General features: G+C 34.0%; 2 protein-coding genes across 2 annotated transcripts in view; both read right to left on the reverse strand.

The window, feature by feature from the left end:
* Positions 1-23,354, reverse strand: part of LOC115969002 (AAA-ATPase At3g50940-like) — a 31,649-nt gene that overhangs the window by 4,199 nt on the left and 4,096 nt on the right. The gene's annotated exons all lie outside the window — the stretch shown is intronic.
* Positions 20,148-21,537, reverse strand: LOC115966490 (AAA-ATPase At2g18193-like). Its single transcript, XM_031085719.1, has 4 exons — positions 21,241-21,537; positions 20,688-21,056; positions 20,365-20,493; positions 20,148-20,279 (listed from the first exon to the last, which is right to left on the reverse strand). Exons 1-4 carry the CDS (start codon positions 21,535-21,537, stop codon positions 20,148-20,150), a joined length of 927 nt encoding a protein of 308 aa, XP_030941579.1.

Below are 23,354 nucleotides of genomic sequence, written 5' to 3' on the forward strand. Positions count from 1 at the left end.
AAATCCTAAATGCTAAAATATTTAGATTCTAATGCATTTACCGCTTTAAAATCCTATTTTATTAATTTTAACATACTTCTTTACAATTTGTCAAGCATCAAACTTTTAATTTTTTTTACAATTTTATTTAAATAATATTATTTTTATTCTTTCTTTTACGTTCTCTTTATTCTTTCTTTATGTTTTCAAATAACTACCATTAACTACCATTTTTTCTGTACCCAGCAACAACCCTCACAACTATCTCCTTCACCAACCTTCTCATCCTTGCAGCATCAACAAATGATCCACCTGATGCATACATGCTCAATGCATGCAAATAACCTGATGAATTTAAAGGCTCCAATTGCTCAATGCAAGCAAATAACCTGATAACTTAGAATACATATCAATTAAAGAATTCCCCATAAACACTTCAAAACCAAAACCTCTACTGATCACTAACCCGTAAACCATTCTTCCTATATTCAAGTCCCCTAAATTAGCAATTGCTTTAAGGAGACCCACCATAGTTATACCATCTGGTTCAATGCCAACCTCAAAAACCATCTCTCTGAACACCTGTAAACCAACCTGAGCTAGGAATAAATGGACGTGCTCTTGATATTTAATAAAGTGAGTTTTCCAGAATGGAACTTCCAAAATTGTCAGGCACAAAAAGTCACTGTTGCAAATTCATCCAAAGCAAGAAAGAAAAAAATAAAAAAGAAACATTTAGAAAAGCTGGCCATATTTATCTTCTCAATTAAATTCTGCAGAAACTGGGTTTTACAGTACTCCTCAAGTTGTTGAACTTCCTGAGAGAAATTCTGAAAGTAAGGAAACAAAAGACCAGCCTCAGCGTACATTTGTCCAACACTTCACACACTTAGCTAAGCTTCCAGAGAGCCACACAGCTTTTATAAAGAGAAGAACTTTTGATTCACTTCCCCCAAGACAAAACAAAGTGACAAAAGCAGAGCAGTCCTACAAAGAGAAATTGGCAACTAGCAATCAGCAACACTAAACTAGCAATGTAGTTCAATAAAAGTTCACATACATAGTATTTAAAGCACTTAAAGATGAAAGATAAACGCCAAGAATTGCAATAGCAGTTCAACCTTAGTTGGCAAAGCCAAATTCCAACAAAAAAATCCATAGAATTGCAATATAGCTACAACAGCAAAACTATTGGCAAATACTAGAGTGAAAATGGAAAAAAGTTTTCTTAATTCCTTTTTTATTATATATATATATATATATATATATTGTACTTGAATATTGAGTGTACCTATAAGATACAAGCATGAAACTCTGCAATGTAAAAACTGGGATAAATTTGTAAAATTACCAATCAGACTTCAATCTTCAATTACCAATCAGATAAATTTGTAATATTTTGTAATCTCCCACACCTTTCAGTTGATTGGCACCCAGGTTTACAGTAACCAGATATCCACTGTCAAATTTTCCATCAATTGTTCCAGTTACCGAACAGCCAGGTGATAGTATTGAAGAAGCTGCATATAAGATAAATAGCATGGATCTTTATTGCAGCAACACATGCTAACATATAACCAACCAATTGAAAAACTATATCACATAGGCATAATGCTCAAAATGGGAATCATGATGCAGGGTGTTAACAAATGTAAAAACTTCTCAAAGCAAGTTTACAAATTTCACAGACAGCTTCCCTATTAAAATTTCTACAGCTGATTGACTTTCTTAATTACAATTTGATGAAGTTAGTGCAAAGGGGCTCAGACACATGCACACCCTCATGCAGAACCAGCAGATCCTATTATTTAAATGGCACCAAAATCTCAAAATCTCAATTTCACTGAATTCAAACATGATGTATGAAATTTCATACTAGTATAATGTTCATATGTGGATGTTGAACCCATAATATATAAATAAATAAAGGGCAGTAACCTGCGCACAATATTTCCACTGACCCCATAATATATGATTACATTATTTGAAAAATGATTATTCTGCTTACTTAGAAGGTATAACTCTTGCTGAACCATTTAATTGAATTCTCAAAAGCTATCAAAGGAGAAAGTTATGGAGCATTGATGGGAACCATTTAGGTGTGCACAATAGCAAAGGAAAATAGTAAGTCTTAATTGTTCAAACATACGTATCTGAACTTGAGGCATGAGGCAAAAGTGCTAAAACATCATTCGAGAGACAAAACTACAGGCAGCACGGGTAAACAATTTTTGTAGTAATCATATATGTGCATCATGATACGATATATAATGTGAATACACTGAATAACTTTCACACTGATACGATATATATGTCAGTACACTTGTCCAATATAAAATCTTAATTGTTAAATACACACTCTTTCAACTTCAGCCTACCATAAGCTCCATATACCTTAACTCAGACGTCTATTCTGGAAAGATGTTTGATAGAATTTTCATAAGCTCAATCTAGGAAACAAACCCAAATTGTAAATAATTACAACTATAGTAAATATTAGTTCTCAACAACCAAGGAAATGAAAATGAATGGGAAATAAGGATCGCAACAAATCCTATTATGGTTTATATGTTGAGCAAAGTTTAATTTCATGTGTGTAGAGAAAAATGCAAATCTGTCTAAAATCTGTTCAACATATAAAACTATAAAGATGATACTAGAATTTTAAGGAGGAATTTCAGCAAACACAAACCTGTGCTTCACGTTCAATGCTGTTATCCTGAGGAGTGAAGCAAGATTGCTGGTATCACTCTTTCAACTCTGAAAATACAAGAAGAAGAATGCTTTCCAATATATCATCATGATAAATTCCACAAAAACATTTCAAAAAGAAACAATTAAAGATTCAGACTAAAATCATAGAAAGATTGACAGATATAACTAACCTGTTTGGAGTTGAATCGGCTAAAGTTTTGCCCCAATCGGTGATGAACTTGTGACAAACTTCTGACAGCAATACAAGACCCACAAAATCCCTAACCCAAAACGAAACCTAAATGGAAGCCTGACCCATGGAGCTTCAGTCTGACCCAAATGGAAGCCTAATCCCCTCCCTTGAATCTTCGGTTTTGAGATGAGAATATGGGTTTCAAGAATGGTTTTTGGGTTCGGTCAGGGAGAGAAGAGTGGGTTCGGTATGGGTTCACTCAGAGGAAGAAGAGCAGAGGCTGTGTTTGTGATGGTGGTTCGGTCAGAGGGAGTAGTGAAGCGGAGATGGATTTGGCGGCGTGGGTTGAGGGAAGGGAAGAGCGGCTTGGGTTGAGGGAGAACGAAGAAAAAAAAAAAGGAGAGGAGGCAGAGGCGCAAGCGTGGGAGAAAGAGAGAACCAGAAAAAAAATGAGGGAAAACCAAAGGAGATAGGCGTAAGCGTGTGAGAGGGAAGCGCGAAAAGGGAAGCGTGTTTTATTAAACCAACTTTTTTTTTTTTTTTTTTACAATCTTGCTACAGTGGGCTGCTAGAGATAGCAGTCCACTGTAGCTGGATTGCAAAAATTATAGGATTTAAAAGCTTTGATGTAGTATGTTTTTTGATCTTTTGATTTTAAAATTTAAGATTTATACCATTTGGCATTTTTAATGAGAATGCTCTAAAGAGAGTTAGACAAAGTTTTTTGACATTTCGGAACAACTTTCGAGGCGCCATCGAATTAGAATTGGTATAGGGTGACCACAATGTTCTTTTTGAGTAAGAGCAACAAAAGAGTTAAAAATTATAATTTTTAGTAATTTAAAAAATAACTTTATTTATTTTAACAATTTACTTTACAAAACACCCACCATAAAAAGCATCTATATTGTTAGGAACATATTGTATGTAGTTGGTTAATTCTTTGGCAAAACACACTTTACTTGTATTTGAGTAGATCTAGGATGAATTTAGTAATTCAAGAAACAAATGTTCAAATTAAGTACTGAAACCATACAAGTCTGACCAAGAAACAAGTGAAAAAGTGTTATTCATTAAAACTCGACAGAAGTCTCAACAGAATCATTTCTATCGAGAATTATTGTTGAAGCTCGACACAAGTTACATCTATCGAGAATTACGAAATCAAACTTTTCAAATCTGATTACACGCATAATATTGAGTGATTGTGTAGGGTTTCTTTTCTCACAACCCTAGACATATATAAAGATTATTTTAAAGGCCGTCACACAGGATGCAAGGTTATGCAAAAGAATAATTCATGTATTGTGTGACGGAGGCAGAAATTGCTCTAGTTCATCATATTCTTTGTAGAAGCTACTGTGTCTTTACACCAAGGGTTTTGTGACTAAGGAGCTTCCTGATCTTCATTGTTGATGAACTGAAGAACTTTACAGCGAACAATCTTCCTCAAGTTGGTGTGTTAGTCACGTACTGGGATTCGTGCATCATTGATAAGTCACGTACTAGGATTCGTGCATTGAACGGAGAGATTGCCGCTACAATACAAGTCCAATTGAGTACTGGAGTAAGGGTTCAACTGTAGGTTGGTATTTCAGGATAGGTCAAAGGGTTTGGTAAAATTCCTTATACTTGTAACCATTTGTGATTGATAATAGTAGATTCTCGGGAGTGGTGACTTTAAATTCACCTCGTAGGGTTTTACTTCGATGGTTTTCCCCATTTGTAAACAAATCACCTATGTCAAATTTATTTTCTACTGCATTTTAATTATTTGGTGATTTGTTTGTGCTATCACGCCATTGCATGTAATTTGACTAATAAATTAACTTGGGTAATTAATTAATTTGCAAAGGGGTCAATTCATTTTAACCCAACAAGCGGTATCAGAGCACGCACACTCTGATTAGGTTTAATCTTTGCTATGTGATCCATTGACTCCTGTTTGTCATGGATAGAGGACAGTCTCTTATTATAACTCCTTTATTTGATGGAACTAACTATGCATACTGAAAAGTACGCATGAGAGCTTTCTTGCAGTCTTTAGATGAGAAGGTCTGGTAAGCTGTGGAAATTGGTTGGGTGAAGCCAAAGGAAGCCCCGGCTGATTGGGATGAGGCCAAGATCAAAGCAGCAAAATTCAACAGTAGGGCATTAAATGTCCTATTTAGTGCGATACCTAATGAGGAGTTCAAGAAGATATCCTTAACTAAAACTGCTAAGGAAGCGTGGACCATTCTCCAGACAACCTATGAAGGGACTAAGGCTGTCAAGGATTCAAAGTTCCAACGGCTCATTACTAGCTTTGAGGAGATAAAGATGGAGGAGGATGAGACATTTGATGAGTTCTATGCTAAGCTGAAGGACATAGTAAATTTAGCCTTCAATCTTGGAGAATAGATTCCCGAACCCAAGATTGTGAGAAAGGTACTCAGATCCTTGCCTGAGAGATTCCATGCCAAGATCACTATCATTGAAGAATCAAAGGACATTGACAAAATTCCTTTGACGGAGCTGATTGGCAACTTGCAAACCTATGAATTGGGTTTGACTAGACTTGGGAAAGGAAGCAAAAGTAAGAGCATGACATTAAAGGCCAAGAGTAATGAGACTGATGAGTCTTCAGATGATGAAGATTCTAAAATGAAGTCCTACATCACTAGACAATTCAAGAAGTTCTTGAAAAATACCAATGTGAAAGGTTTTGATAAGGACCGTAAGCAATCCAGTTCTTCACAGTTTAAAAGTCAAGATAGAAGGAAGAAGGAAGTTAAAGACGGCGGTCAGTATACTGTTCCCTCTAGACCAAAGTGTTTTGGATGTCATGGCTTTGGACACATGAAACAAGAATGTCCAACATATCTCAAGTCAATTGGGAAAATCAAGGCTCTTGCTACTACCTTGAGCGACACAGAGCCTGAGACTGAATCAGAAGACAGTGATGATGAAGGAATTTTAAGTGCTTTCAGTGCCACAGTGGATCCTTCTGAGGGGATCGTAGAAGCAGTGGATGAAGGAGAGGACTTGGTGGAATCCAAATTTGAGAAAATTGATGAGCAAGATGATATCCATATAGCCTATGCTAAGTATTACAAGGTTTTCGAGAAGCATGAGAAACTCTACAGGCTAGCCACCAAGAAGCTAAGTGATGTTGACCTAGATCAAGAAGAGCTCTCTACCAAGGTTGATGAAGCCAATCAAACCATTGGCGCACTGCGGTTTGGGAACAATTTCTTGGCTGAAAGGACCAAGAAGTTTGAAGCGGAGTTTTTTCATGTCAAAGCTCAATTGGAAAGGACTTCCAATGCAAAGCTCAATGAGATGCTAAACTTTCAAAAAGCTACTTCTAACAAAACTGGTTTGGGGTATGATTTCTCTTCTCCTAATATTGCCTTATCTAGTATAACTGTGTATGTCTCACTTGTTGATAATGTTAATTCTAAGAATGATGAAACTAAAACTAAAATAGCTAGTGAGAACTTAGATAAAGGCAAATCTATTCTAGGAGTACCCCCTAAGGTTGAAAAGAAAGAGACTAGAAACCTTAGGACAAAGAAGGAAAACAACAAAGAATCTCAACAAAAGAAGCTGCATTTCTATTATCACTGCGAAGCTTCAGGGCATACTCGTCCAAATTGCTATAAGTGGTTAGCCATTGAACAAAGCAATAGTATGCTCTCGTTTGGAAACCAGAATCAGTTTCCATCATCTCTTGCTCCTTTGGGAGATCTTCTTAAAAACATCATGTTCCTTTTGAGATTGAACGGTTTCAATTCTTCCCCCTCTCCTCAGGATCAAAGGTTCGCGCAAAGGAAAGGTTCTTCTAAGGTGTGGAAGGAAAAAGGCTTAAAGTGATTCAGTCACTTTTTCTCTCTCTCCCCCTTTTTGTTTATGCATTACTTGTTTGTTTTGCTTTCTTTTTTTGAGTCAGTCTAGTTTTATGCTTTGTGTGTTTCTCTTTCATGTTTTTGTTTTGGTTGTTTTTAGTTTTGCTTTATTTGTTTTTCATAAAAATAAAAATTGAAAAATCAGAAAAATACAAAAACAGTGTGTGTTTGTATATATTGGTACTTGTGTACCTTGAATGGCCATTAAAGCAAAGTTTTCTAAATTTTGTATCATTTGTAACTTAGATGAGCATCTCAATGCACAACTAAGCAAGTGAGTTTTATGGCTTGTATTTGTGATGAGTATGATAAAGATTGTCTCTTATATCTCATACTCATATCACTCTTTTTGACGGGAAGGACTAGAAAATCTTAAGAGAAAGGCATAAATAACCATCTCACCACTAAAACCTGCTAATCATGAATAATATTTGTGTGCTTAGGTACAGCAAAATTGGGATGTTTTAGCTTACACAAATGGGTATTTCATTTCTCTCTCTTATATGCCCATGCATGATATGTTCAAAAAGAAAATTATGTAAAGAAAAATAAAAGTAAAAAGAATCAAAATGCTTTTAAATATGATTGCAAGGGTGTTTCTAGGAGATGTGAGAGTTATAGGATGTACCTTGAAGGTGATAGTCCCCATCAAGCAGTTATGATTATGTGTGAGTGTATTTGATTTTCTCATATTTCAGATCGTCATAATATGAGACACTTATGCACTCTTGCTATGTTTTCACACATAACCTGCAAATTCTTTACTACTTTTGATGCATGTGTAGTTACAATGTGATTTGGCCATCACAAGGAATACATGTATTAATATATGCTCACTAAACTATCTTAACTTGTTTTTGAAATATAAAATTGGTTAGAATTGTTGTGTGTGTGTGTGTGTGTTTTGTATCTATGAATGCTTTGCATATTTGTTGAGAGATGTTTTGAGAGCTTAATATGTTGTTTGGATCTTTGGTTGAGTAGCTTGCTTGTTGCATTCATCTTTTTGTGTTTTCCCCCTTGAGAAACTCCTTTTCTTCAAGCTTGACAGCTTCTCGACAGATCCATCGAAGAAAATTTCTCTGCTTTTTGTCTACTCAATAGCTTCTTGATAGCTTCTTGGTTCATCGAGATTTCTGGGTTTCTTCTCAATAGAATCTCGATAGCTTCTTCGATCCATCGAGCCAAAATTCCTTGCTCTCTGTCTACTCAATAGATGCTCAACAGATCCTCGATCGATTGAGCTCTTTGTTTTGCCGACGACAGATCCTTGATAGCACCGCGACAGGTTCATTTTTGTCGAGATTTAGTGCTTGAAAGATCCTTAATAGAAACTTTAATCCAACTCGTCCTCGATCGATTGAGCTCTTTGTTTTGCCGACGACAGATCCTTGATAGCACCGCGACAAGTTCATTTTTGTCGAGATTTAGTGCTCGAAAGATCCATAATAGAAACTTCAATCCATCGAGTTGCATTTTCTATATATAGTTGAGGCGCAAATCAGATCTCACTTTTCTCACTCTCTCTCAACTGAAAATCATTCTCTCTCGCTCCAAACACATGATTTTCGGCCTAGATCAAGCCTCAATCACTTGGTAAGTGTTCTTAAACCCTCATTTTTCATGCATTCATGCATTTTAGACCTAGGTTTTGGGGTTTTTGAAATTTTTGGGGGTTTTTGAGATTTTTGTGAAATTTTTGGGTTGGGTGTTGTTGTTTTAGTGTTATATGCTCATGCATTGCATTCTAACAATGTTTCATGCATTCTAGATGTGTGATTGATTATTGTTGATTGTGTGCTGGTAAGTTTGGATTGGGTTTTTACCTATAATGCTCTTAAATTTTGCACATCACATGTTCATGCATTTTTTTATGAATACATTGTTTCGTTTTCTTCCTATTCTTTGTTTTTGTGTTGTGATTGTCTCTCTCTCTCTCTCTCTCTCTCTCTCTCTCTCTCTCTCTCTCTCTCTCTCATAGATGCACTATGGCACCTAAAGTGCATAAATCCATGCTGGCTCGGAATCCTTTTCAAGGTTCCAGGCCATCTTCTTCCTCTAATCCTCTTCCTCCCCTCCATATTCGGTTCTGTGACGAGAAGGCTCGAAAGGACTTTTCAGAGAGCTTCCAGAAAAGTGGCGTTCATCCGAAGCGCCATGTTATCCTGTCGAATTTCGCAAACAATCCTCTCCCCGCTGTCATTCGGACTCGGGGGTGGGAATCTCTTCTTGAGAGACCTATAAGGTATCCCATCATGTTTATACAGGAGTTTTACTCCAATATAAACGGTATCGATCCCTCTGTACCTTAGTTTACCACGACATTCCGAGGTACACGTATTGTAGTTGCCCCGAATCATATATTCGAGGTACAATACGTTCCGTGGGTAGCGCATCTTGACTACCTTGGCTGTGAGTGTCTTCTGACTATGTCTAGAGATGAGCTTCTGTAAGACACCTTCCACATGGGATGGTAAGCTAAACACCCCATGTTTAGGCTTCAGAAAAGGCCCAAGGTTCCTTAACATGGTGATGACATTTAATCTTACTCCTTTGTCTCACTATAACTCTATTACTAAGCCTCATGCTCATTTTCTTTTGTCTCTTCTTGAGGACTCTTTATCGACTTCCCTTCTCATTTCATCACATCTATTCTTGATGTGTATTTGGATATGGCTACACGTGATAAGCTCATTTTCCCTTCGGCTATCACGCGTATCCTCTGACACTTCTCCATCCCCATTCCTGATTCTCCTTATTTCACCACCATGGGTGCCATCATCGCCGATTCTGTTCTGCGGAGCGAGGCCCAGCTTCGACCGAAGCGGCCACGAGTGGAGATGAATGATCTTGCTACTACTACCGTTCCTCCCTCATTCTCGGCTCCTTCCACCTCTACTCATTCTTCTTCGGCAGCTGGTGTGACCCTAAAGGCCATCATGGTGTAGCTTTAAAGGATAGATGCTCGTCTTGACTATCTCACCAATGAGATGTGTCAGATGGACACCCATGTCGGTCGCATTGCCCGCTGGCAGGCTCGCCTTGGTGGTTTCGCTCCTTCTCCATCTCTTTCTCTAGAGGCTTCAGCTGATGAGGGTGATGTGCTCTTCTAGTGATGATGAGATGACGACCTCTCGATGACTTGCCCTTTGTCATTCGTGACAAAAATGGGAAGTAGTTTTGGATGAGAGTAGTCTTGTATTTAGGGGGAGAGTTAGTATAGGACAATTTTTTGATGGGGGAGTGTGTATACTTTTTGAGGGATGTAGTGAAGTTCTTATGTACTTTTCTTTTCTTTCTTTTACATCTTGTATACCGGTTCTTTCTTTTACATCTTGTATACCGGCCTTGTGACCATTTATTGACATACATTATATTTTACTTTTTACATATATATGATGATGATGTATATTTCTTCATCTATCTTTACATGTGTTGTTTCTTTTCTCTCTTTATACACATGTTTCTTTATGTATGCAATCTTTATTTCTGTTTCACACATGATGCCTTGATGAGTTTTGTTTAAATGTTTCAGAAAGACAGTTTGTGAAAGTCTACCATGCCATGAACTCTCTTCTTGTAAAGTTTTTCAAAAGTTTATATTAGGATTAGATTTGTTTTGTATTTTAACAAGAGATTATGAGTTTAGTGATTTAAGACTCCTCTATGATTCATTTGTTGTGGTTTTTTTCACGGATTGCTAAAGGGGGAGATTGTTAGGGACATATTGTATGTAGTCGGCTAATTCTTTGACAAAACGTACTTTACTTGTATTTGGGTAGATCTAGAATGAGTTTAGTACTTCAAGAAATAAGTGTTCAAGTTAAGTATTGAAGCTATGCAAGTTTGACCAAGAAACAAGTGAAGAAGTGTTGTTCATTAAAGCTCAACAGAAGTCTTGACAGAATCCTTTCTATCAAGAATTACTATTGAAGCTCGATACAAGCTATATCTGTTGAGAATTACGAAATCAGACTTTTCAAATCTGATTACACTCATATCCTTGAATAATGCTGGTGTAAACATAAAAAAAAATTAAGTTATTATATATTACAAAAAACCACCATTTTTTATTCAACTTCAGGATCATCAAACAAATAAAAGACAAAAGAAGGGAGAAGTGAATGGGTGAGAGCCATTAGTCATATCACAACATATTATGCGATCAGTTCCTATTCTCTCACTACAGTTATTAAATAACACTGATATACATCTTTGACTTTTTTTTTTGGACTGATATATCTTTGACTTGTATACATAGGTTTTTTTTTTTTTTTTTTTAAACAATAGAAAATAACCTCCAAAGACTTTTATGTGCTTTCTCACCGTTACCAAAGCATTAAATGATTAAATACTAATTAATATGAACACTCAATGGTGGTAGGCTGTAACTAAATGAGAGAGGGGAGGGCTGTTAGATTAGGATCCAGTACAATACCCACTACATGCAATTCACCCATATCTTCTCACAAAATTTTTTTTTTTCAATTTTTACCTTTTAAACTTTTACATTTTACTTTTTAAAATTTTTTTCTTAATTTTTTTGAATTAGTAGTTGAGATTGAAAGTTTCATTTTGTAATTATCAATTTAACCATTTATAGTAATTGCATCAAGTGCAATACCTAGGTATTGTACATGATCTCAATCCCACTCTTCACTCTAATTTCTTGTCAGCCAGTGCAAAAAGAACATGCTTAACACCAATTTTCAAAAGCAAAAGAATGTTTTGGCTAGTCTTTTGGCTAAATATTGTTGAAAATAAAGTTTATTTGTGATATGAGCACTGTTTAAACTTATTTAGGAAAATGAAATACCATTGTCGAAATTTTGAGAAAAAGAAGGATAGAGGAGAGAGAAATGATGGAGAGAGAAAAAGTAATTTCGGTATTGGTGTTGCCGAAATACCAAAAAAAAAAAAAGAAGACAAGTATTTCGGTAATTGTATTACCAAGATACTTTCCCGTAGCTCTCTTAAATTTGACCGTTGCCCATTAGTTTCAATTTCTTTCTACTTTTAGGGTCCGTTTGGGAGTTTATAAAGGAATGGAATGGAATGGAATGATCATTAAAGGAATGGAATGGAATGGATTTAGTAGGGAAATGAATGGAATGGAATGGAATGGAATGTGATTTAAAAATCTTGTTTGGATGTTATAAAATAAAGGAATGGAATGGAATAGAAAGTAAGTAACATCGTTTGGGAGTGACATTGGAAAGAATGGAATGAAATCATTTTATAATAACATTACTATTATACCCCTCATTTTAAAGAATATAAAAAATAATCAATGAAAACTTATAATTGCTTTGAAATGCTTAGTATTTAGTGGATGATGTGAAACTAGTTAGCCACAATTGGGTCTGTGTTAGATTATTGAATTACAATATTGTTTTGTCAAGGTGAATAGATTGTATCACACTAATCAATAATTTAACAGATGAAGATAATGGCATGAAAAATTAACAATAGTACAATTTCTTTATTTCAATTTGCAAATTTTTTTTAGTGGCTGCTAGTTTTAGATTGGATCTTTTTTGGCCGGTATGCTTTACAATGGATTCGATAATTTAATACATCTCCATCTCCCAATTTCATTAAGGAAAAAAAAAATTATTGTAGCTAAAAAACAAGTTATGTATATTTCTATGTTGTAAAGCAATTCACGCATCACATATTTATTCTCAACAAAATAAATATTGTCTAACAATGCAAACAAATATCTTTAAAAAAAAAAAACTCCGGTAATGAGTCATGCCAAAACAAAACAAAATAACATAATCCATTCCAAAACTAAGGTTGGCCAAAAAATCCCACACTTTTTTTAATTTTTAGGCCTAGACATCAGTGTCAATAAGACACATTTGCGCTCATGATCTGGGCAACGAAAGAACATCTTTTTATATGTTGGATTTTCCATCAAAAATATGTAGGCCTCAAGCATAAAAAAATTTATATTAAAAATAATCTACTCCAACCTATTAAAGTTCTAAACTACTATTATTTTAATTAAAATACTTTTCATTTTATTTTCTTCTCATTTTAAATTTTTTTTACTCTTTTTTTTTTTTTTCTGAACCACACACCTGTCCTTGTACACTAGCTTTAACATCTTAATAAGTTGTAAACAAATGCATAAAATATATTATGTATATATTTTGTTTAGACAGAAAGGGAATTGACGTTGATAAATTATAACATAGATTGATGGATAGAAAAGGGAACTATGTTGGTCTAATATTGGTTTTGTTATTTGCATTGCAAGAATTCTGTTGTGATTTCATGAATAAGTAGTGGGCAATAAATTTGTTTGAATTATTTTTGGCTAAGAATATATTCAATGAAATGCCTTGATTTGAATTTGGGCAGAGTCATGTTTCTTGGTCCTAGGCTGAATCATTTTCATGTTCAGCATTAATAGTAAAAAAATAAGTTTCTATGCTAACTCAGTGTATGATTTTCTGCAACAATGCATTACTTTCTAGTTTCTTCTCATTTAATTTTTTTTTTTACTCTTGCTTTTTTCTTAACCACACACCTGTCTTTTGTCTAAACTTGTACACTAGCTTTTGTAGACATTTCCTCTTAACCATACACATGGTGAAGCCTTGGAGCTATTAACTAATTGGATGGTTGACTTAAAACTGCAAGTGTACGTAACACACCACTTGCTTCGTAAATAACAGAAGAATCAAAGAGGAAACAGAGTAAAAAGCAAATTTGAATTCTCTAGCGGTTCTCAGTTTCAAATTCACAGCAGTTCTACAGCAATTTTCCAGCAATTCTCACTTTCAAATTTCTAAATACAATTTTTTTTTTTAGCTGTACAGGTAACAGCAGTTTTCGTTTCTTTTCACTTTCAAGGTTTTTTCGTTTCTTTTCACTTTCAAGGTTTTTAGTTGTACAGAATGTAGTTTGTTTTGGTTTTTAGGTGTACAAAAACACTATATATCACTCTCATGAATCACTAGCAAATAGTTCATAAAAAATAAAATAAAATAAAATAAAAAAGAAAAGACTAGCAAACAACCGAAAAGAAAAAGAAAAAGATAGACATACTTGGTTTGAGCAATATCTGAAAATTGCAGCAAAAAAAAAAAAAAAAAAAAAAAAAGACCAGCGGCAGCAGCTTCACTTTGTAGAGGACGGACAATATTGTGCAAGAATTATAGCTTTATTTTTCTTATGGCTGAATGAGAAAAAAAAAAGGTTGATATTAAAGGGGTATTTTAGGGATTTTAACAAAAAATTTCATTAAACCTAAATTCATTCCCTCCCATTCCTCTCAATTTTGAGGGGAACAAAAATGTGAGGTTTTGAGGGAAAAGGGAGGAATGAGCATTCCCTCCTAACCATTCCATTCCCTCTCACTTAAACTCCCAAACGAGGGAATGGACATTCCATTCCCTCCATTAAAACTCCCAAACAAGAGGAGGGAAGAATATTCTAAAAATATTCCTTTTATTCCATTCCATTCCCTCCTCCCAAACGGAGCCTTAGTTTCTTTTTGAGTTTTGACTTTTGTCATCTAAAAAAGGGTAAAAGAGGGTTTAAAAAAAAACAAATAGTTGCTTCAATTTATTACTAGTGATAGAACCTTAGAGGAAAAAGTTTATAACTTAATTTTTACCCCTTTCTCAAAAAGAAACTAACAATTAGAAATCGAAATTAACACCATTTTTTCAAAAAGAAACTAGCAGTTAGAAAATGAAACCATCGGGCTGATTTTTGTGGGCCATCAGGAAAGTATTTCAATAATACAATTACCGAAATACTTGTTTTTTTTTATTTTTTTGGTATTTCGCCAACATCAATATCGAAATTACTTTTTTTCTCCCCCCCCCATCGCATCATTCCTCTCTCCTCATTAAGTTTGAATAGTGCCCATATTACAATTAAACTTCATTTTCTACAATATTCAGCTAAAAGACTCATTCTGGCTACAAATGAAAACATTAGTTTTTTTTTTTCTTTCTTTCTTTCTTTTCCCATGTAATGGCAGTTTCATTGAAAGAACTATGAAAGTACAAGCTTATTATTTAGAGATGGAACTATCTTGGGGCTGAGGGGGGCAATGCCCCGCACCCCCCCCCCCCCCCCCCCGGGGGGCCGCAGGGAATCTTTGAAAAAAACCCTTTAGTATACAAAAATTCATCAAACCACCCTTACCGAGTTGCCTTCTTCAAAATTTTATCATCTTCTTTTTGTCTTTTGCTTTGTCTTCTTCTTTCTTCTTCTCTGTCCTTTTCTTTGTTTGTTTAACTGATTTGGTTTGGTTCCCTTAATTTTCATTTTTTGTTTTATCCGCTTAGCACATGTGAGAGTAATAAATGATGAAAGTAATTTCTATAACCCTTCACATATTGTCTTTTACAGCTTTGATTCCACCACCTTCAGGACACGTGCTAAGCATTTAACCTGTACCTCTCTGAATCTAATTTTTTCAATATATCTATGCATACACGATTAAAAAGGAACATGTTATTATAATATAATAATTGGTTTCAAATATATATATATATATATATATATATATTGTTATTATTGGTTATATCATTTGTTTTTATTGATAAGATATATCATTTTTAAGGACTCTTAAAAGTCTTACAAATTATATAATAGTTCAAAAAAAATTAAGTTTATACCAAACTATTGTTATAAATAAACCTGAAATGGCATGTGATTGATATCCAATCATATTATTCCCTTAATCAAACTGAAACGGTCATCACCATACGAAATTGACTCATTTTTTGTTTTAAAATCATTCTCTCTTAGTCAAGAGCTCTCTACCCTCTCTCAACTCTCATTCATTCTCCTAATTGAATGAATGATATTAAGTATAATATAGATTTTACTACATAAGTCTTATAAATTGATGTGTTATCAATTACAAAAATTAACATAAATACTAATTTATTATTTGTTGAAATGACACTAATTACATTAATTATCATATCAATTTGTAAATTTTTTGTTAAAAATTTTCTAGTAGTTTTAGCATTTTTCTAATTACATATTAGCACGTTGATAGTTTGTTAGTGCCAAATGGACAATAATTTGCATTTTCATTAAAAAAGAAATTATTCATATTCCAAGCCCCCGCAATCAAAATTATGGTTCTGTTCCTATTATTATTTGAACTTTATTACTTTTATATATATAAATGCATTTAGTTCTGTCAAATGCTCAATTATGAGCTTGTCCTTTCCAGCCGAAGTCATTTGCATTTGGAAAATTGGCGTACAAATGCACGAATTGAGATCCGGAGTAACAAAAACGTGCAATTAATCATTGGATGTGAGAAAGAAGTTACAAAATAAAATATAAAAGTAAAATGATAAAAGTTGAAAGTTAATTTTTTTTATTAGTTAAGGGTTGAAGTTTTTCTTAGGGGGATTTAAGGGCTGAAGTTAAAAATTACTTTTAAAACTTTTAATCTCAACTATTGATTTGCTATTGCAAGGAATCTCAAACACGCTGAAAGAGAAAAAGAGAAGACTGAGAGTCAAAAAAAAAAAAAAAAAGGTTTCAAGCTATGACTTGAATGTTATATACAAAACATTTGATTTTATAATTTCTCTAGGTGTATTGATTTTAATTAAATACTTTGAAACAAATAATGAAGAGACAAAATGTTGTAATTACTTCACACAAAATAAAATTTCAACTCTTTCAAAAAGAATTACCAAACAAATTTTCTGTTTTTTTTTTTTTTTTCTTTTCTCTTTAAAAAAAAGAAAACAAAATCAATTACCAAATATGACCTTAGTTTTTCAATAAATTTTCCAATGTATTTTCTCATGCAAAAAGGACGGAAAAAAAAAACAAAGGATAAAAAATTTGGGGGGATTTTGTTAGCTTGATTTTGGAGTCCATGGGCCCAGTTAGTTTAAGCTTAAGCCATAGACTGCGCACAATATTTTGAAAATCATTTGGCAAATGTATTTTTTAATGGAGAACAAGTTTTTGGAAATAGTACTATTTTCAAAAAGATGTTTGATTCATTTCTCTTTCGTTTTATCGAAAACGTATTTTGAATGGAGTTTTTAGATGAAAATTAAACATTTTATTTAACATTTTGCCATTTTTGGAAAAAAGAGGATTTTTGGTTAATGAAAATAGTTCCTTTGGATTTATTTTCAAGGGAAACTAATTTTTGAAGATCCATTCTTGAAAAGGGGAAGTTCCACGGTTATTTTGGGAAAGAGAAGTTTATAATTTTGAATAAGGAAATCCTTTTCAAAGAGGTGAAAATTCCCTTAAAAAAAAAAAGAGGGGAAAAATTTCAAAGGAATTTTAGAAAAAGTATTTTTTTTTTTGAAAGAGTTTCAACTTATGGCGTTCGCTCCTGATGATAGCTCTTTGTCATCAGACCAAGACACCAATCAGTTTTTGGTGTAGGCAGGGAATGAATCCCGGATCTCTTATTCAATTATCAAAGACTTTACTACTTGAGACAAAAATTTCCATGTAAAAAAATGTTTGGGGGTAAAAATTCTATAAAATCTTGTAAAACACTTTTTGAAAACATGCTAGTTGAAAATTATTTTGAAAATACTTTTGAATCAAGCCTTGGTATGTGGTAATTGAATTTTAAACTACAACCTGAGAAGTTAGCATGTAAACCATATGCCCCAGACATTGTGCAAAGAAAATAAACTATGCTATGTAAGGAAATAATGGCTGTGAAAAAAGTAAGTTCAAGTGGATTACACACAATTTAATCTCAAGATCGTGTGTCAGACAATCAAAAAAGGCTGCCTCTCATTGGATGAGGATGAACCCCAATTCGGTCCATGGCTTCGCACCATAGCCCCAAACGTAAATAAAATGAAAGCTAATGTCAATCGGACCAATCCTAGCGTAGCTAATGATTAAGAAATTCAGGCACCTGAAAGGATTGGTGGTCCAATTAATTCCTCCCAAGTCCGACAACAACAAGCTGATGTTCAGTTGATCGGCAAAGCGGGTGCAAGGACAGTCCGTCTCCAACTGAGTGAGCACAAGGAAAACCCAGTTGAGCGGGAATTTTCAAATTCTTCGGATCCGATGCTTAATTCAAATTCTGAGCCGGTAGTATTCTATCTTTACCTACATTAGCTGAAAATCAGGTTCCCTTATCAGATAGGATTTTCATATCTGATAATTCAAAGCTAATATCTCCGGATATCCCCAAAGATCATGTGGTTTCTTATTTTGATAAGTCAAGTCTGAATTTGGAAGAAAGTATTTAAATACAAAAACTCCAACTGTTGATAGGAAAGATATGACTAAATCTTTGAATCCTGGGCAAACTCTTATACGAGAAAAGGCTCAGCCGAAAGCTTTTGAAGGAAATTTTAAAGCAGCCCCAAGATATGGATAATCAAAAGTTAAGGTTATATTTGGTAACTGCTTTTATTTTTTATTTTTGTTTTCTTGTTTTTATGGGAAAAAGAAAAAGAAAAACATTTTTTTTTTAATGTTTTCAAAATGAAAAAACATGTTTGGTTATTTGAAAGGAAAAACACATTTTCCAAAAACAAAATTCAAGAAATTTGTTTTGTAGTTGTTTTTGAAAAAGTTGAATTTTGTTTTGTTTTGTTTTTTTTTTTTGTTTTTTTTTTAAATGTATATTTATTCTAATTCAAAAACACTTTTACTTCAAAGTATTTAAAATCCTTACACCAATTGAGGAAAAAAACGGTTACCAAACATAGTTAAATGGAGATTTTTCAAATACTGATATAGAGATAGAGATAATTCCGGATTTACTTGAGAATTTATTAGGAATCAACACAACATCCCTATGATCTTGGAAACGGATTCTATGAAATCCCAATTTGTAGTCTTCTAGTGAGGTCTCGATTAGCCAACCTCATCCTGGAAAACGTCTTCCCATAACCCCCACTACCTCTTATTTAACTTCACGTAAAAAGCAAGTCATCAAGAAGGACACAGAGAATATTTCGAAACCTGTTTGTAGGGGTCCCTATCACCCACTATCTCCAACATGAAAATCCTAAGCCTTAACTATCAAGAGCTTGGGATCCCAGAGGCAGTTAAAGAACTTCACTATTTGGCGAGTGAAGAAGGTCCCAAAGTTTTTTTTTTTTTTAATAATCTAAAACTCGTTTGGATAGAGATGGGTTAACAAGATTAATGAAGAAATCACGATTGAATAAAGGTTTTGCAGTCCCAAGAATTGAGTTAGGTGGTAGATTGGCTCTATTATGGTGGCATAATTTGGAAATTGATGCCCAAACCTCTTCTCCAAATCACATTCCCTAGTTAACCAAGATGGTGTTGTTTGGCACTTTATTGGTTTCTATGGACATCATGAAACTTCAAGAAGAGGTGAATCTTGGGATTACTGTGCCATTTAAATACATTGTTTTCTCTTCCTTGGTGACAATGGAATGAAATTTTACTAAGTTTGTAGACCTATTGAAGTCGGATAGAATTTTGTGCTCTTGAGGTTGCCTGGATCCTTGAAGACATTACTTTACTTAAGGATAGTTTTGCTTTTATTTCTTTTGTTAGCATACCTTGACAATGTAATTGTGCTGCACTAACCTTGGTTAGTGCTGCAAAAGAGAAAGAGGTCATTGTTTGATTAGAAAAATACCCTTTTTTTCTCTTCCCCATTATACAATGTGATTTTATAAATAAAGTCTACTGTCGTTTCTATTAAAAAAAAAAAAAAAAAAAAAAAACTCAAAACCTACCACTAAAGAATCCAATCAAAACCCATGAAAGTACCAGAATACAGCAAAATCCATACCAAATCAACAAAACCCATACCAATATGAACATATTGATATCCAAAAAAAATAACCCAAACCCATCAAAATTTCAAAACCTCAAGTTTAGGGAAATATAACTAATTAAACAATAAACACAAAAGAACAAATCTAGAGGTTCGGTGCCGCGGCGCTAGCTCCTAACTAACATGTGCGGCAGTGCCAATGGTGGGGTGGAGCTCCAGTGCTAAGAGGAGAAGAGGAAGTGGAGCTCTGGTTGCGTTGGTGCTGTTATGTTTTCTCCAGGTGAATGTGTTTGAGGATTATAGGTTTAATTGGGTTATAATTGTGTGTGCTAGAGTGTGTGTGTTTCATTAAATATATGACGTAGCGTCCATTGATTGGTGGCGTAAATCAGAGGCTTTACTCCAGCTGACCAAATGTTTTCTCATCCAATAATTCCAATATATATATCATGCATGTTCATCATACATTCTTATTTCTTAAGCATATTCACCCAATTTTTGAAAATACATGTATTTATTGTCACAAAGAGAGAGATTGTACGTACTACATGATAGAGAGTCTTTGTGATTGTAATACATAATAGAGAAGTATAACATTTAATACATAGCCATACTTATTGCATATAGTTCATCCATAAACCCATCATATGCTTATTGCATTCTCAAGTTCGTTTGTTTTTTCCTCAAGAAGTTCGACAACTCCTTTAAGAGCAACATCGGTATCTTCAGTCCTTGGAAGTTCCTCAGCAATTGCAGCTGGGGTAACCTCTGCTTTCTCAAACAATGGTTCAATCCGTCCATAGAGTTAGTGGTCACCATTAATATCAAGATGAGTAGAAGCCAACTGCTTGAACCCATACATGGTGCAATATGACATGTTCTAGCTGGTCAAGTTGGTCCTTATGATTGGTGGTGAATACTATAATTCGCCCATCTCCATTGTTCGACGATAATCCATCTATGACGTTCAATAAACGCGATAGTGTGAACTGAAAAAAATTACATGATAGTAAATATTGTTAGATGAAATCATAAGATAATGTCATTTGCAAAGGTTAGTGTGATAGTACTGTTGAAGCAAATAATATAATAAACTTTTTTTGATAAGTCGTAAGTCGTCGTGCTAGTTAACTTTATATATAATGGACTATTTGCAACTAGTTTTTATGAGAAGAATGCAAACCGCAGCGTAATTATCCTTCTTTTCTTCGCCTCTTTTTTCCAACAGTGCACAGTCTATATCCTCAATAACCATCATTGAACGATTAGATATTGAAAGCAATATTCTTTTCGAGTCTGAATCTGACTTTATTCTTGAAATGTCCAAATTATACTCTCGCTTCCATGCTCTGCCAACTTTCTTATACCACTCCTTTCTTTTAACAAACCTGTCAAGATCATCTATGAGCCTCCTCTTCGGCTCTGGGTCCATTGCCAACTTCTCAAATGTAGCTGGATGTTCAATAATAATAGAATACCATTCACGACCAGTTTGAACACCATCAATATCACAGATATAAAGCTTTACCACCCTTCGTGCTTCTTGTATAACCTTGGAACAAGATATTACATGAGGTAAATAAGAGTTTAGCATAACCTCTTTGAATTTCTTTTCAAATGAAAGCTCAAAATATGTCAAAAGAACATCGCCATCCTTGTTTTCTTTTTTTTGCACATAACTTCCATATGAGTCAATTAATGTCTTGAAAGGAATCCATAACCGATTGACCGATTACAATATCAGCGGTTAGTCCCTGTTGCCTACTGGTTTTGCTTACTCTGAGATGGTTTAAGTTTGATGAATCAGCAATCTTGGAACGTAGGTAGGTTGCGGCAGCTTCATAGATTTGATTGCTACTGATACCACATTTCTCTTCAATTAAGAGAGAGAGTTGAGGCGTAAAGAAATATTTTCCACAGATGGAGACGAGATAATTTTTTACTACAGAAGGTATGAGTTCTTGTCCTATGGGAGTTAGTACAATCACAATAGCAGTTATGAACAATGGTTTTAATGATGAAAGCAGCTCCATGATGTTGGGTTTTGTGGAGCCTAGTAATGTTTGATCCAGCTGATGACCTGACCCAACCTAAATAATGTTGCATGATTTTTTAATGGGAGATTTTCTAAGACTTAGTCTATGGAGCGAAGACTTAGGCTGACAGGCCCAAGCCTGTGCGCAAGATGTAGAAAACGTTTTTTGGTGATTAGGGTTTTTGTTGTTGTCGTTCTTCGAGAGACTGAAAACATTGTACTGCTGCACTTGTATATTTTTCCTGATAATAGTAAAATCCTTACAACTCTGTGGACGTAGACAAATTGTTGAACCATGTAAATATTGTCTTGTTCGTGTAATTGTTTTTCTTTAACGTGTGTTTTCTCTAATTTTTGTTTCTCACAGGTTGAGAATTCGGGTTAATTCCCTACACATGAAAGAAAACATGGTTTGAGGATATCTATGTTTACAAATCACCTCTTCCAAATCCTTAAAAATGAGAACAATGTGGTTAATGATACAACCTTTTTTTATGGCTTGAGGGCTACAGTATAGGAGTTTGGACACCTAGTATTAATTTCTTGGTTTTGTTTATGCAATCTGGTTAAAATTATGAAAGTTTTGAGTCACTTCACAAAGAGGATATTGGCCATAAATTTGTTGGGATAAATCACCATCTATGTGTTAATAAATTAAATAGAACCTTAAGCACAAAAAAGAAGACAAAAAAAATTCACGTAAGCACCAAGAAAATTAATAACAGAAGAAAACATTAAGTGAAAAACAATCTAATATTGAGGGACCAATCTACTACAGTAAAATAGGAATGCAATGCCCAAGTATATGTCCAAGACTTCAAGTTCACAATAAATTTTAAAAACACAATAATACCTCTTTAGAAACTCAGTGAAACCAAGATTGCAATCAGGTCTCCGCTCTGAACAAAGCACCCTTTTTTTTTCTAGATCTGCACGTTTCCCTCTATTACATCCCTGTTTATAGACCCAGCTGCATCACTATATTCCTGAGCTTGTCTCATAAGGCTAAGGCAATTGATGAGAAACTTCATGTAGTTAAGCAAGATTCAAATGTGGGGCTGAGAGCAAAAAAATGTATAAAATAATAATAACAAAATATCTAACCTGAACGATGCGGTGTCGTAATTCATTCTATTAAGAGTTTGTTATTGGGATGTGATGAAAAGTTTAGCTTATTTGAGTTTTTAGCTTATTTTTTATATTATTCATAGGTCCTATTCAGACCGGTTGAATAGTAAAAGCAATAGATGCAGTTGCTTAAGGCCCCGAGTAAAAAAAAGGCTCTCAAATTTTAACCAATAGTATTATTTATAATCAATAAATAAAATAATATTTTTTTTTATCAAATGAAAAACAAACAAAAAAGAGAGAAAAATGTTATATCCACAATATTTTTCACAACACTTTTACAAAAATGCTAAATAATAGGTTGTTACAACCTGTTATTGATGGCAAAAAAATAATTATAGTGGTGTTTTCAAATAGAAAACAAGAAGCAACTTAAAACTTAGGATTTGTTGTGAAAAATATTGTGAATGTTATACTTCTAAAAAATAAAATAATAATAAGAGTTATGATAGCAAACTTTTATTAGTTTTTATTTAGGTCTATCATTAACCCCACTCTTTTATTTACCACTATCAGTCTGTCACATCAACAAGTGTAAACAATTTTGTCAAATTTTTTATGTCTATAAAATTTCTAAAAAATGAAAAAATTCTACATTGTTCATGTTAATTAGTAGTAATTTTGCATGTAAAACAATATAATTAATTTTCATCTTTGGCCCCTAAATGTATCAAGTCGCCCCTAGTC

Source organism: Quercus lobata, chromosome 11, assembly GCF_001633185.2.
Source record: "Quercus lobata isolate SW786 chromosome 11, ValleyOak3.0 Primary Assembly, whole genome shotgun sequence".
Classification (NCBI taxonomy): Eukaryota; Viridiplantae; Streptophyta; class Magnoliopsida; order Fagales; family Fagaceae; genus Quercus; species Quercus lobata.

Coding starts and splice junctions, on each gene's coding strand:
- LOC115966490 (XM_031085719.1), bottom strand. CDS start 21,537: ATGGAGCTGCTTTCATCATTAAAACCATTGTTCATAACTGCTATTGTG. Junction 21,057..21,240: donor AGGGACTAACCGCTGATATT/GTAATCGGTCAA, acceptor TCTTGTTCCAAG/GTTATACAAGAAGCACGAAG. Junction 20,280..20,364: donor AACATGTCATATTGCACCAT/GTATGGGTTCAA, acceptor CCATTGTTTGAG/AAAGCAGAGGTTACCCCAGC.